The sequence below is a fragment of the Balaenoptera musculus genome, chromosome 10 (assembly GCF_009873245.2).
Source record: "Balaenoptera musculus isolate JJ_BM4_2016_0621 chromosome 10, mBalMus1.pri.v3, whole genome shotgun sequence".
Classification (NCBI taxonomy): Eukaryota; Metazoa; Chordata; class Mammalia; order Artiodactyla; family Balaenopteridae; genus Balaenoptera; species Balaenoptera musculus.
Window position 1 is genome coordinate 44401661 of NC_045794.1, and position 14720 is coordinate 44416380.

The following is a 14720-nucleotide window of genomic DNA, read 5'->3' on the forward strand; positions in this document are numbered from 1 at the left end:
ACTGATCCTGTGTTCTAGAACCCATTAGCCGCAAGTACTGAGCCCGCGAGCCACAACTACTGAAGCCTGGTTGCCTAGAGCCTGTGCTCCACAACAAGAGCCACCACAATGAGAAGCCTGCACACTGCAGCAAGGAGTAGCCCCTGCTCGCCACAACTAGAGAAAAGCCCACGTGCAGCAATAAAGATCCAATGCAGCCAAAAAATAATAATGAGAAATTTAAAAAAAAAAAAAAAAGAAAGTTTGGGCCTCCATTTTTGCGACACTACACTTGTGGCCATCCCCTCCAGGGGACCAGCACACGTCTAAACAGGTGCTGTCCAGGTAATTCAGCAGGCTGGCCCCGAGATCCTACTTTTATTATCCCCCAGATATGCCCTCTCCATTCCTTTTCTATCTCAGAGCCCAGACAATGGAGAAGAGCTGATAGGAGAATGCAGAGGAGTAAAGTCAGGATAGAGCCCGGACTCCTGACTCTCAGCCCAAACATCCGACCGGGGTCAAAATGCCTTCAGAGCCCCAGCTGCCTCTCTCTCTGCACCTGCAATCCTTGCCTCCCTCCATCTCTACTCCACTGGCTCCTGCTAAATCCGAGGCTGAAATCAGACGCCAAGAATCTGCTTCTGACCTCCTCTGCCCAAATATTTGAGAAGTCACCTCACCCACCACAGGAGGAAGGAGCAGGAAAGAAGAGAGAGAGACAGGCCACCCAAAATTAGCCTGGCTATAAATAGCCGGGAAAGGGAGGGCGGGGAACATGAGAGAGTCCCAGACCAGCCTAGTAAATGTAGATGTGTAGATTTTCCCTAAAGGAGAAGTGAATCCAGATTGTTGGAGTGGGGAGCAGTATTTCAGGTTAAGGGAGAATGAAGAAGCCAGAGGAATCCAGAGAATGGAACAAGCTTAATAGTCGAATAAACAACCTGCCAGAGAACTTTTGTATTTGAGTTCAAAGTTCGGGAATTCATTAAACTAAAACCAATGCTGGGAATTCCCTGGTGGTCCAGTGGTTAGAACCCCACGCTTTTACTGCGGTGGGCCCGGGTTTGATCCCTGGTCGGGAAGCTAAGATCCCACAAGCCCTGCAGCACGGCAAAAAAAAACAATACCAAAACACCAATGCTGATACTATGTGTTTCCACTAATATAACAAAACTGTGGAGATGAAGAACAGATTGGTGATTGCCGGGGGACAGGGATGGGGAGGTGGAGGTGTGAATATAAAAGGATAGCATAGGGAGTTCCTTCCTGGGGATGAAGAGTTCTGTATCTTGATCTTGGTGGTGGTTATCGAATCTATCCGTGGGATAAGATTGCATAGAACTGGGCTTCCCTGGTGGTGCAGTGGTTGAGAATCTGCCTGCTAATGCAGGGGACACGGGTTCGAGCCCTGGTCTGGGAAGATCCCACATGCCACGGAGCAGCTGGGCCCGTGAGCCACAATTACTGAGCCTGCGCATCTGGAGCCTGTGCCCCACAACGGGAGGGGCCGCGATAGTGAAAGGCCCGCGCACCACGATGAAGAGCGGTCCCCGCACCGCGATGAAGAGTGGCCCCCACTTGCCGCAACTAGAGAAAGCCCTCGCACGAACCGAAGACCCAACACAGCCAAAAATAAATAAATAAATAAATAAAGTAGCTATAAAATTAAAAAAAAAAAAAAGATTGCATAGAACTACGCACACACACAAATGAATGCATGTTAAAAAAAAAAAACTGGGGAAACTTGAATAAGGCTTGTAGGCTAGTTAACAGCATTGTACCTATGTCAGCGTCCTGGTTTTGATATTGTGCTACAGTTATATAAGATGTCGCCTCTGGGGGAAGCTGGGTGAAGGGTACACAGGATTTCACGCACTATTTTTTTGCAGCTTCCTCTGAGTCTACAACTATTTCAAAATAATTTCAAAACCTTTTAAAAATTGATGGATTCCAGACCCAGCAAAGACTTTGGCCCTTGTCTGGCAGCCCCTCCCCCCCTCTAACAGCCCTCTTCCCCTCTGACAGGGATCTCTGTTTTTCACCTCCTCCAGATCACACATTTCCCAGCTGCCATCTCTAGCTTAGGAGCAGACACTTCCAGGACACACACTGCAGGGTTAACTTCTCCCTGTACCTCATCTGGCAGCAGAGCCTTGGAGCATATGTCCCAGGGTCAGCCTCTTCCTCCCCAACATACATGAGGACTTTCTCACCCCACCCACTTCTCCAGCACTGGAATCCTTCTGCTAGCCTCTGAATTCCGGCTGGAACCAAAGTTCGAACTATGGGAGTGGCTGGGAGAGAAAGAATATAAACATGATTGAGGACAGTCAGTGGGGAAATGACTTGACCGCTCTGGTCTTCGAGGATCCCAGGGAAACCCCTTGCGTCTTGGGGAGAAGGACTGGGAGGTCACTTCCCACAGTGAGCCATTTAGACTGTCTTGAGGGCCCCTTTTCTTTGAGCACTGGCTTCAGGCCAACATTTGGAACTTGGCCACACCACCAACGGCCCCCTCTTGAAGCCCAGCCAGATTTCCCAGAATGAGAAGCCTTCTCCACTCACACCATGTCCTCCCTCAGTCCTCACCCAACTCCTAACGACTCAGCAGCATCCGGCCCTAAGGCTTGGCCCGGCCAGTCAGCTTGGAGCTTGCTAATTAAAGCTATCTGAAAGAGACCTCAAAAGAACAGGGAAATGAGTGGACAAAAAGAGTATGGAGTTGCATTCGTTTATTCTAAGAGAAAAATAATCTGAGTGAGAAATTGTAAGCAGAGGCGGGCAGAAAGAGATTTCAAATTTCAAGTCATTCTCCGAATATTCATGCAGCCAGTGTCCACCTCTACCAAAGGCAGGTGGAGCTGAGTTTCAACCACAGTAGACACTGAGGTTAGACAGTGAGCAACAAGGGCCCAGAAAAAGAGTAGGTGGAGGATGACCCTGGAGAGATCAGCTGGAGTCCCCAGATACAGGCACCCATGTCCTCTGCCCAGCTCTAGGGCAAAGGAACAGCCAGTGTGTGGGAGAGGAGGGCGGGGCTGATGTCCGCAGAGTCCTGGCAGCCTCTGTACCGTTGTGAAATGCCAGGCAGTTGTACCAACGGGGTGAGGGTAATACAGGATGAGCCTGGCACTCTCCGTGAGTCATCCTAATCTTAACAACACAGACTCACCACTGAAACCCCCAACACCAACCCTCCCTCGTTAGCCCCTGCCCTCTGTTTCACGATCCGCTTGTCACCATTCTCTGGCACCCCTGCCAACCCCTGCCTTTCTCTCCCAGCTTTGCGAGTGAGGCACAAGGCATCTTCCAGTCTGCCTCTATTTTGCTTGCTCACTGCGGTTGGAAGCGAAAGCCAGAGTGGGGGAGGACTGGGCCAGGCTGCCCTGCAATGCTCTCACTCTTCCCACTTCTATTGATCAGCTCCTCTCTGGAGCGGAGCCTCTTCCCAAACACTCCCCCCACTACCAGGATTCCCTCCAACTGATGCCCCACAAGCATAGAGAGGTATAATGACAAGAGACATGGAGCCGTCCCCAAAAGTGCTTCTGGGCCTCCCCCTCCTGGGTTCTCTCCCATGGTTTCTACAGTATAGTACAGTGGTTACACTCAAGCTCCGGCATCAGATAGCCCAGATCTGTATCCTAGCTAGACCACTTATGAGCTCTATTACTGCACTGCTCTGTACCGCAGATTCTTCCTCTGCAAACTGGGGATGACAGTTATTATACTTCACATGATTGTTCTAGGAATTAAATGAAACAATACACGTAAAGTGATTCACACATGGTAAGCACTCAGGATATGTTGTTAAAGAAGTACACATATAAGCAAAAACACATAAACACAGTATCCAACGCTTTTTATTCAGAGTTTTTATTTTGGCACTTAATGTTCTGCTTTATGCTGCCACTTAACCATTTCACTCACTAATCCTTTGAAACTTGTACACCTCCCGGGATTTAAGATGCTACTCTGCAAAGAGTTGAATGAACTAATAGTAATCTTCAACTTTGACTCAGAAAATTCAAGAATGTTCTATTCTAAATCAATCAGCGGGACTTCCCTGGTGGAGCAGTGGTTAAGAAGCCTGCCAATGCAGGGGACACAGGTTCGAGCCCTGGTCCAGGAAGATCCCACATGCCACGGAGCAACTAGGCCCGTGCGCCACAACTATTGAGCCTGCGCTCTTAGCCCACGAACCACTACTAAAGCCCGCACACCTAGATCCCGTGCTCCTCAACAAGAGAAGCCACCGCAATGAGAAGCCCACGTATCGCAACGAAAAGTAGCCCCCGCTCACCGCAACTAGAGAAAGCCCGCGCACAGCAACTCAGACCCAACGCAGCCATAAGTCAATCAATCAATCAATCAATCAGCATCCATTTCTCCTCCCCCTGCAAGTAGATGTAATAAAATCAATTTCCAACTATGTAACTGAATCACAAAGTGAGAGAATGCCAAAGTTGGAAATAGCCTTAGATATGGTTTAGTGCAGTGATTCTCAACCTTGGATGCACATTAGAATCACCTGAACAGGGCTTCCCTGGTGGCGCAGTGGTTAAGAATCCACCTGCCAATGCAGGGGACACGGGTTCGAGCCCTGGTCCAGGAAGATCCCACATGCCACGGAGCAACTAGGCCCGTGCGCCACAACTACTGAGCCTGTGCTCTAGAGCCCGCGAGCCACAACTACTGAAGCCCACGTGCCACAACTACTGAAGCCCACGCGCCTAGAGCCTGTGCTCCACAACAAGAGAAGCCAACACAATGAGAAGCCTGCACACCAGAACGAAGAGGAGCCCCCGCTCACAGCAACTAGAGAAAGCCCGCGAGCAGCAACGAAGACCCAACACAGCCAAAAAAATTCATTCATTCATTCATTTAAAAAAAAAAAAGATCACCTGAACAACTTTTTAAAAAATAATTATACCAGGCCTCCACCCTCAGAGATCTAGTTAATTGGTCTCTGACCAAGGCATATTTTTTAAAACTTCCCCAGATGATTCTAATGTTTAGCCAGGGCTGAGAACCACTGATTTAATCCGATCTTCTAATTTTACTAAGGAGAAAACCAACACCCAGCGTGGATAAGCAACTTGCCCAAAGTCACCCGGCATGTCAGTGCACAGTGCACCAAGAAAGAATGTTGTAATAGCAAGAATATGTTGCTGACGTTTATAATTTTTTCTTGTTGGGGTTAATCCCAGAAGCATTTCTCTTTAGTTCAGAGAGGTGTTATATAATTTACCTTTTACTTTGGCAGCAGCTTATTCTGCTGGTAAGACTGAAATAAAGGGGTTTGCATTCCCTAACCACAAAAGGACAGAGATGGAATTGCACATTCACCACACATAGCCAGCCAAATTAGCAAAGCTCCCTAGGAGGCCGCTGGAAGGGCCTAAAATGTTTCTTCTCGACAATGATCACCCAGAGCTGAGGGACTTTGGCGGGGTGGTGAGAAGAGAGAGAGCTGGCAGAGAGAGGAAAGCATTCCCCCCCCAGAGGGAGGAGCTGAGGATCAACTGAAAACCGACCAGAGCTGCCAGGAGGGAACGGCCAGGGAAGGAAAAGAATTTCAATGAGTCCTGGGAGCCTCTGCTCCCGCAACAACCGAACCGTGATGGACAGCCTGGCAACAACAACCCTCCTGGGAGCCTGAGATCCAGAGGAGATTAAAAACTGGTTCTGCAATGTGGGTACGAAAGAAAATTTCTTCCCACACTCACCAAAAGTGAGCTCCCAATAAAGACAGGAGCTCACCTGGCCCTACTATCCTCTCCCTTCCCAGCCAAGATCCTCACTACCTACCACCCCAAGTCTCAAAAGGAGGGCGGTTCCGGGCCTCACGTGACACTGCAGCCACGTGACCCCGGGCCCCGCGGGAGCCGAGCAGCTCGTTCCAGTTCCGGGAGCCGGAGGGGGCCGGGCGCGCCCTGCCCCCAGCCCGCCGCGACCATGCTGTCCCGCCTGCTGAAAGAACACCAGGCCAAGCAGAATGAACGCAAGGAGCTGCAGGGTGAGCCAAATATCCAGTCCGCCGTTTTCTCTCCCACCGCGGCCTAGCCTCAGCCCGGAGCCTGGACCTTGAGTAACGGCCCAAATCCAAGGAAGGGCGCAGGCCAGTGGGCACGGGCATGTGGGAGAGGGAATTAGAGGAGCTTTTGGGGGAGTTCCGTTCTCTTGCCAACGGGCCCTGGTCTCTAGCAGCGCTCCCGTCCCCCACGGCAACGCCCCCCACGCTAAGTCTCAGCGGCATCCTAGCCCCGCCCTCTGTCACGGAACGCTGTGCCGATTGGTCCAGGGAGCCGCTCATCCTGGAAGTGGGAAGGAACGCTCCTGAAGGGTTGGGGACCCGGCAGAGCTGGGATTCTTGGAGGCCTGAAACCACCGAAATGGGGGTGGGGCCCTTGTTTTCTGAATCCGGGCTGGGAATCCCGGAGTTACCAATCCTAAGGCCAAGACATTGGGAAAAGCGTGCCTGAGAGTCTGGCGTCCTGGGCGCTGCCACAGACTCGTTAGCGTCCCTGGGCGAATCGCTTCCCTTCTCAGGGTACCAGTTTCCTCACCGCTAAAATGAAAGGGCTTGCTTTATGTTTTGCAAGGTCCTTTCAGCTCTGGCACTCTGAGATTAGTTGAAATGTTCCCACAACTAGCAGAATAGTAATGAATGGGTGAGGGAACCTTAAGCACCACCCCTCAGAAAACCAAGTCTCCAGTCTAATCCCTTTTCCCCCTCCACCCAGAGAAGAGGAGGCGAGAGGCTATCACTGCAGCGACCTGCCTGACAGAAGCTTTGGTGGATCACCTCAATGTGGGGTATGAACCTCTTCCCATCAACACCAACCCCGCCCCCCCAAGTTTAGGCACTGGCAAGGTCTAGCCCTCAGACTGCTCTTGAGGGGATGAGATGTCCCGCTCATTCCCCTATCCTCCCCCCACCCAGCTTAACTTTTATGGAGAGAGGCTTGAGCCAGCTCTGACCCCTAACAAGGGCAGGGAGGAACAGCTGCGGTGGTTGGAAAAGCAGCCAGATTTCCCCTTCCCAACAATAACCTCCCTGGTGCTCACAACTTGATGCCATCTGGCCACCTCTCTTCACCCGTCCAAGTCCAGCTGTCACTTCCAGCGGGAGGGAGAGCACCGTCCTTCACCACAGCTTCCCAGCCCCTCCTTCTCCACCTCCCACCCTCTGGCAGACCTGGAGAGCAGCTGGCAGGAAAGAGATGACACAACTGGTGAGGGTGAGGGCAGAACCTATGCCAGGAGCCACCTTAGAGCCAGGCTGTCACTTCCCTTCCTTCTGGGTCTCCAGAGACCACCCCTTGCTTTGGTCCTAAGTGAGGATGCCAGTAATGACCAGAGACTTGGGAAGGAGCAAAGAACATTGTCTCTTGACCCTGAGTGACCCAGAAAAGTGGAGAGATGATGATCTGATAGCCAGGCCATCTGTTGGGAGAAAGGAGGCAGTATGATGCCTTCCACCCCAGGGCAAGTCGAATAGCTTGGTTGTGAATTCAGAGACTGAGTCACCCAAGTGAGCCAGGCAGGAACTGTCACCTTCATTGCTCATCACAGGAAGATTAGGGGGAGAGAAGGCTGTGGTTGGGGCCTCTGATCTCCCTTCCCTCCAGGCCTCTCCCTCCACGCATTGTGAATGAGAGAAAGCAAGAGGTCAACAGGGAAAATGAGGATTTCAGGAACTCCCAGGGGAATCTTGAAGCATTGGGAGCACCCTGCTATGACTGTTTCAGCTCCTACCACACCCCGTACCGTGACCCAGCTGTCTCCCAGAGAGAAGGGACAGGGTCTGTGCCTTCCCTCCCTCCCACATTGGCGCCTCCTGGGCTCTGCTCTGTGGTTGGCCCAGGCTTCTCCTGCTTCTCTTCCTTTGCTAGGGGCCACCCCACTTTCAGCTTAAAGGGCAGCTAAGCCAAAGCCAGATTAGAAAGGGTTTTGTGTTGCTGCCCACGGCTCCTCTCATTCCCCGGAAAGGAAAACAAAGGCTCAGTCTATCTCAGCCCCTGTCAGGTGTCCTTCCCACTCTCTGGACACCCCCTGCCCGTCCCCTTGTCCCCTCCAGTCCCCACAGATTCCAGTGGGTGGGGGCAGCGGATGTGGAGTCTCTCAGCTGACCCAGAGCTTTGGGGTGGGGAATGAAAGATTTATCAGCCAACAAGGGGGAACAGTTATTGCACAGTTATTGCGGGGGCGGGGGTGTGAGCGGGGGGGGGGGGTGGGTGGGTGGGGATAGCAGCCTTGGGGCAGTAATGTAACTGCAGGCAACCGTGATCGAGGAGAAAAGAAAACCTGTTGCCTAGAGCAGAAGGGAGAGAGAGAGAGAGAGTGTGTGTGTGTGTGTGTGTTCGTTCATCTGTGTGGGCGAGAGGAGAAGGACCGGGAGAGAGACAGAGCCAAGAAGCAGCCCTTGGGATATCTTCCCTTGACCCTGAGTTCCTGGGGAGGGGGTTGCTCTCCCATCCCACCCCAGATTCAGGGAGGAGCCCAATTTCCCTTCCCAACTTCTCGCACAGATCCCTGGCCTTCCAACCATTGCCAGATGTGTCCCTGCCGCTGGATTTCCCAAGCTTCCCCACGCCCCCTTTTCCCTCCCAGCTTCTTCCTCAGTGATACCCCCCAGCCCCACCAGGTTAACCCTCCCTTTTCTCACCCAGCTTCAAGAACTCCTCTGGGGGTAGGAAGTGGTATGTTTCTGGTCAGCTCCCAGCTAGGCTCTCCTGGGAATCCTGGGAGTGGAAGGAAGGGACCGGGCTCATTTGCATGTACTTTGTAGTCATTTGCCTCACATCCAGGAATGGCCAAAATCACACGGTTTTCTCCAGCCTGACTCCTGACTGGCCTCCCACTCTGGCAGTGGGGTATCAGTTCTGGATACCACTCCCCACCTGCTGGGCGAGTTGACCTCCTTCCTCCTCCAACCTCTAGCGTGGCCCAGGCCTACATGAACCAGAGAAAGCTGGACCATGAGGTGAAGACCCTACAGGTCCAGGCTGCCCAGTTTGCCAAGCAGACAGGCCAGTGGATTGGGATGGTGGAGAACTTCAACCAGGCGCTCAAGGTAGGCCACGCTCCCTATGTCTCCAGCCACATCCTGCGCCCCCATCGGCTGCCTCCAGCGGGGTCACCTCAGGCCTGGGGTTGAGGAGGAAGTGGGGATCGTCCCAGAAACCCCAGAAATCTATGGCCCCAGTGTCACAGAAGCTAGAGAAGTAAAAGCAGCTGGTGGGTCCACACAAAGCCGTTTCTAGGGGATGGAATGAAAGTGCCCCCATCCATCCCCTAGAGCCACACCCCGCCCACCCTGACTCCCGGGCTCCCGCACCCCACCACCACCTTGCAGGAGATCGGGGATGTGGAGAACTGGGCTCGGAGCATCGAGCTGGACATGCGCACCATTGCCACCGCGCTGGAGTACGTCTACAAAGGGCAGCTGCAGTCGGCCCCCTCCTAGCCCCACTGCCCTCCCCTCCCCCACTCCTCCTACCTCCCCCCAGGCGGGCAGGAAGGAGGGGGACAGGCTATGAATAAAACACAAGCCTCCATGTCTCTGTGTTTGTCTCAAGGAGCTACTAGCTCAGTGTGGGGGGTAGGAATGGAAGGTTCGAAGGCTCTTCCCCTGAGCGATGGTACCTTTTGGGTAGAGGCTGGAACTAGCTTCCTCTTACAAGCTCAACTCTCTTCTCCTCCTTGGACCTGGTACCTGACGCAGGTACTGTTGGGTAAGCAGAGGGTGGGAGTTTCCCACCCCTCCCCAGAGAAGATCAGGGGGCCCTGTCCCAAGCTTCCTAACCCAGGACTTCCATTTCCCGCAGAGGAGAAACAAGACAGGGAGCAGGCCTGGTCCAGCTCTGGCTCTCTGCCTCTCCACGTGCTCACGGCCTCTCCCAGCCTGGTGCTAAGCAGTGTCATGAGTCTGGACCAGTTGGGAGATTAATTCTTGGGCATGGGAGCACTTCAGGGCAGGGAAGGGGGAGGAATGACAGGTCCAAGGTCACCAACAGAGAGGGGCAGCTGCCATCCTTGACAGATCCCTCCTCTTAAGAATCTGTGACAGGACTTCCCTTGTGGCGCAGTGGTTAAGAATCCGCCTGCCAATGCAGGGGACACGGGTTCGAGCCCTGGTCCGGGTAGATCCCACATGCTGCAGAGCAGCTAAGCCCGTGTGCCACAACTACTGAGGCTGCGCTCTAGAGCCCGCGAGCTGCAACTACTGAAGCCCGGGCACCTAGAGCCCGTGCTCCACAACAAGAGAAGCCACCACAATGAGAAGCCCGCGCACCGCAACGAAGAGTAGCCCCCGCTCGCTGCAACTAGAGGAAGCCCGCGCGCAGCAACGAAGACCCGACGCAGCCAAAAACTAAATTAAAAAAAAAAAAAAAAAAAAGACTAAGCCTTGTGGAATTCAAAAATTTAGAAAAAAAGAAAAAAAAGAATCTGTGACAGAGGTGGTCAGGAAGCCCCACTGGAAAAGAGAGCCAAGCAGGGCACTGGGCACTTCTGGCCTGTACCAAGCCCTGGCTTCAACCCACAGGCCTCAGCTTCCCTGGCTCCTCCTCCTCCTCCCCCACCCCGCCCCACACGCACTTAATACGTCTGGCACCCAGTCCACCTGCCTCGGACTTTGGCCTCAGTGGTAGCTAGTGTGGGAGCCTGGGAAGCCCTGGAGCAAAGTTTCTCAAGCAAAGCAAAAGAAGAAACTTCAGGTGTTGTAGTGCCTGCTAGCTTTCCCCTGAGAAGGTAAGCAGGGTACTGGGAGCTCGGGGGCTATGAGAAGACAGTCAAGATATTCATGTATTGATAACTCAAAGCCTAAAGCTTTATCATGTGCCGCCTCGCACTTTATCCCCTTTGATCCCCCGCAGGTCCCAGGTGGGCATGCTGGGTGTTAGCCCCACTTGGTAGATGAGAAAACAGGTTCAGAGACACAGTGAGGTGCTCAGCCTCACACGGCAAGCTTGGAGCCAGCAGGACTAAAATGCAGGGGCTCCGTATGTGTCTCCAAAAACAAGGCCCAGCTGGTTTAGCAGGAGGTAAGAGGTGATAAACAAGATCCCTCTGCTCCTGTGTGGCGGGTCTGCACACAGGACCCAGCTCATCTGGTTTTAGTTGTTACCCACAGATACAGGGTCTGCCCAGATCTTCGCTTTACTTAGATGAACTGTAGTTTGCCAGTTATCTACCAAGCAGATAATTTCTTAGTCTGCTCAAACCAGAGACTTCCAGCTAGGGGGAAGGTATGAGGGGCGAGGGCTGGTGGACCAGAGTAAGCCAGACAAGTCTCCCTGCCCAGCCTCGGCTGCCACCTGCAGGTCACGTGGGGTCCGGCCATGTGGCTGCCTCTGCTTCTGGGAGTCTCACTCTGGGCAGCACTGTGGTTGCTCAGGGACCGGCAGAGCCTGCCCGCCAGCGATGCTTTCGTCTTTGTCACCGGCTGTGACTCGGGCTTTGGGCGGCTTCTGGCACTGAGGCTGGACCAGAGAGGCTTCCGAGTCCTGGCCAGCTGCCTGACCCCCTCAGGGGCAGAGGACCTCGAGCGGGTGGCCTCCTCCCGACTCCACACCACCCTGCTGGATGTCACAGATCCCCAGAGCGTCCGGCAGGCAGCCAAGTGGGTGGAAACACACGTCGGGGAAGCAGGTGAGTATGGCAGGGGGCCACCGGGAACGGGGCGTAAGGTGTGCCCTCGCAGGGGCTGTGGGAAGCTAGAGGGGCTGCGGGGGAGGAGCAGGGCTCAGATCCTCCCGGAAAGGAGAGGGGCCGTTGGAATGCCTCACCTACCCCGTGCCTGTCTCACCTCCCCACAGGGCTTTTTGGTCTGGTGAATAATGCTGGCACGGCTGGCATCATCGGGCCCACACCTTGGCAGACACAGGAGGATTTCCAGCGGGTGCTGAATGTGAACACACTGGGTCCCATCGGGGTCACCCTCGCCCTGCTGCCCCTGCTGCGGCAGGCCCAGGGCCGGGTGATCAACATCACCAGTGTCCTGGGCCGCCTGGCAGCCAGTGGAGGGGGCTACTGTGTCTCCAAGTTTGGCCTGGAGGCGTTCTCTGACAGCCTGAGGTGAGGGGTGCCGGGCCCTGGTCCCAGTCCAGCGGGAGCCCACTCAACAAGCAAATTAGCATCTGCCCTGCAGAGCTGATGAAAACAGCGCGTGGTGCAAACTTAGAGACAGTTTAGGGCTCGAGTTTGTGGGTTCAAATCCCAGCTTTCTCTCATGTGAGCTTGGTGACCTTAGGCAGTTACTTCTCTTTTCCCCAGTTTGTTCCTCCTCTGTTAAATCAGGATGAGAAGGCCTGCCTCATGGGTGAGTAAAGTGAGGTACATGTGAGGCCCCAACAGAGCCTGGCACATAGAAAATGCCCCCAAAAGCCCGCTCTCATCTTATTAATGTTATTATTACTAATAACAACTATTACTTACCACGAGCTAGTACCTCTACTGAACACTTTCTCATTCAGTTCTCCCAAAAATCCTGTAAGGGTAGGTGTTAACACCCTTAGGTAACATAAGTTACCCAAGACCACATGATAGTTAGTGGGAGCGCTGGCACGTATTCCCCGGGTCTGCTTGCCTACAGACCCTGGTCATTACATTCTCCTGCCCCTCATCTTTAGACAATAATGTTCGAAGTCCCACGAGAGCACAAGGGAGACTTAAGGATGACACAGGAACAGAGTTCGATTCCCCCAAGCTGGGCCCACCTCCTGAAGGAAGTCTTCCTCTGTCACCATCACTCAGCAGATAACATCAATATCTACTTTTGTCCCTATGCCTCAGTCTTTTAATTTTCCAATCAGCATCACGGAACACATACTCTATACTTGGACTTCTGCAATCTGTGCCGAGTACTCCCGCCTTCCCCCAGCAAATACCAGTCTACACCCTCCATATCCAGCACTTGGGGCTCAACCCTGTGTTTTGGGATCTAGGGAATGTGTTCTTCCAGTTCAGGAGTCGGCAGATTGTGGTTCTCAGGCCAGATCTCGCCAGCTGCCTACAAGCTAATAATGGCTTTTACATTTTTAAATGGTGACACTGTAAATGGTTATATAAGTAGCTACATAATATCATTAATTTTAGATCTGCAATGCGAAAAATATTTACTGTCTGGCCCTTTAAGAAGTTTGCAGGTCCCTGCTCTAGATGCTAGAAGAGAATACAAAGGAAAACAAACCTCAAAAATACCTCCTTCCCTCTGCCCCACTTGCCCCTCATCCCAGGGCAGCGGGGATATCCCTTCCTGTCATGACCAGTGACCCTGTGATGCTTTCCCATCTTAGCCTCCCTACCCATGTCCCTGAAGTCCTCTCCCTATAAAGACAAGAACCCAGAAACCTCCCGCTGCCCCCACTCCAGGCGGGACGTGGCTCCTTTTGGGGTACGAGTCTCTATCGTGGAGCCTGGCTTCTTCAGAACCCCTGTGACAAACCTGGAAAGTCTGGAGGACAACCTGCAGGCCTGCTGGGCACGGCTGCCTCCAGCCACACAGGCCCTCTATGGGGAGACCTTCCTCACCAAGTGTGAGTGATGATGGGCCCACGCAGGGGCATATGAAGGGAAATGAGAGTGCCACAAAGGCCAGGCCTGCACCAGCCTGCTGGGAGGAGGTGGGTAGGGCAGTCAGGGAAGGGGTGAGGGTGAATGGGATGCCATAGGAGAACACCCAGGCCATGTGCAACCTGCCCACTCCCCAAACTGGGGAGGGGACTGAGGACCCCTCTCACCTCTACTGGGCAGCAAGCCCCAGGACCCAGGAGATAGGGCCTGAGGTAGGCTGGAACGGGACAGGGACACTGATTACAACCGTCCGCTGGGCTGCAGATCTGAGAGTGCAGCAGCGCATCATGAACCTGATCTGTGACCCGGACCTGACCAAGGTGAGCAGGTGCCTGGAGCATGCCCTGACTGCCCGTCACCCCAGAACCCGCTACAGCCCAGGCTGGGACGCCAAGCTGCTCTGGCTGCCAGCCTCCTACCTGCCAGCCAGCCTGGTGGATGCTGTGCTCACCTGGGTCCTTCCCAAGCCTGCTCAGGCGGTCTACTGAACCCAGCTCTCCAGCAAGAGGTTGTTGTTCAAGGCAAGGACTTTGATTTATTTCTGTCCCCCACCCTGCACTGCCTGGTACAAAACAGGCACTCAATAAATGTGTACTGGGGCTTCCCTGGTGGCACAGCGGTAAAGAATCCGTCTGCCAATGCAGGGGACACGGGTTAGAGCCCTGGTCCGGGAAGATCCCACATGCCACGGAGCAACTAAGCCCATGCACCACAACTACTGAGCCTGCGCTCTAGAGCCCGCGAGCCACAACTACTGAGCCCGCGTGCCACAACTACTGAAGCCCGGGCACCTAGAGCACATGCTCTGCAACACTAGAAGCCATGACAATGAGAAGCCCGCACACCGCAATGAAGAATAGCCCCCGCTCGCCACAACTAGAGAAAGCCCGCACACAGCAACGAAGACCCAACAGAGCCAAAAATAAAAAATTAATTAATTAAAATGTGTATTGTTCAAAACAAAACAAAACAAAACGCACTATAGGTGGGCAAAAATGAAGGTGCCCAGTGGAAGACCCCATGTAACTCCTAACTAACCTAGGCTGACATCCTCCAGGGTCTCTGGCCCATTTAGTACCTGCAAAACAACCAGCACCCACTGGGGGGCGCAAGGGGATTGTCTTGCATCTGTAAGGCATCTTTGAAGCTGCACCTGG

At 53.5% G+C, this 14720-nt stretch overlaps 2 protein-coding genes across 4 annotated transcripts; both read left to right on the top strand.

Annotated features, from left to right (window-relative positions):
- The first annotated feature begins 5799 nt into the window (after window positions 1-5799).
- BLOC1S1 (biogenesis of lysosomal organelles complex 1 subunit 1) lies at window positions 5800-9547 on the top strand. 2 transcript variants are annotated; one of them, XM_036864658.1, is made up of 4 exons: window positions 5800-6001; window positions 6729-6801; window positions 8929-9061; window positions 9287-9547. In XM_036864658.1, exons 1-4 carry the CDS (start codon window positions 5941-5943, stop codon window positions 9452-9454), a joined length of 435 nt encoding a protein of 144 aa, XP_036720553.1. In that variant the 5' UTR covers window positions 5800-5940; the 3' UTR covers window positions 9455-9547. The 2 variants fall into 2 exon arrangements, with proteins under 2 accessions (XP_036720553.1, XP_036720554.1); XM_036864659.1 differs by having other exon boundaries at window positions 5836-6001; window positions 9344-9547.
- A 1066-nt stretch (window positions 9548-10613) lies between these two features.
- On the top strand, window positions 10614-14248 carry RDH5 (retinol dehydrogenase 5). Of its 2 annotated transcripts, none has more exons than XM_036867616.1 (6): window positions 10614-10740; window positions 11294-11640; window positions 11808-12066; window positions 13363-13526; window positions 13828-14084; window positions 14208-14248. In XM_036867616.1, exons 2-5 carry the CDS (start codon window positions 11331-11333, stop codon window positions 14049-14051), a joined length of 957 nt encoding a protein of 318 aa, XP_036723511.1. In that variant the 5' UTR covers window positions 10614-10740; window positions 11294-11330; the 3' UTR covers window positions 14052-14084; window positions 14208-14248. The 2 variants fall into 2 exon arrangements, with proteins under 2 accessions (XP_036723511.1, XP_036723510.1); XM_036867615.1 differs by having other exon boundaries at window positions 10636-10740; window positions 11313-11640.
- The last annotated feature ends 472 nt before the right edge of the window (window positions 14249-14720 follow it).

Excerpts from the sequence above, each read along its gene's own strand:
- RDH5 (XM_036867616.1), top strand. The coding sequence starts at position 11,331 with ATGTGGCTGCCTCTGCTTCTGGGAGTCTCACTCTGGGCAGCACTGTGG. Across the intron at positions 11,641-11,807 it reads AACACACGTCGGGGAAGCAG|GGCTTTTTGGTCTGGTGAAT; the intron begins GTGAGTATGGCA and ends ACCTCCCCACAG. Across the intron at positions 12,067-13,362 it reads GCGTTCTCTGACAGCCTGAG|GCGGGACGTGGCTCCTTTTG; the intron begins GTGAGGGGTGCC and ends CCCCCACTCCAG.
- BLOC1S1 (XM_036864658.1), top strand. The coding sequence starts at position 5,941 with ATGCTGTCCCGCCTGCTGAAAGAACACCAGGCCAAGCAGAATGAACGC. Across the intron at positions 6,002-6,728 it reads TGAACGCAAGGAGCTGCAGG|AGAAGAGGAGGCGAGAGGCT; the intron begins GTGAGCCAAATA and ends CCCTCCACCCAG. Across the intron at positions 6,802-8,928 it reads GTGGATCACCTCAATGTGGG|CGTGGCCCAGGCCTACATGA; the intron begins GTATGAACCTCT and ends TCCAACCTCTAG.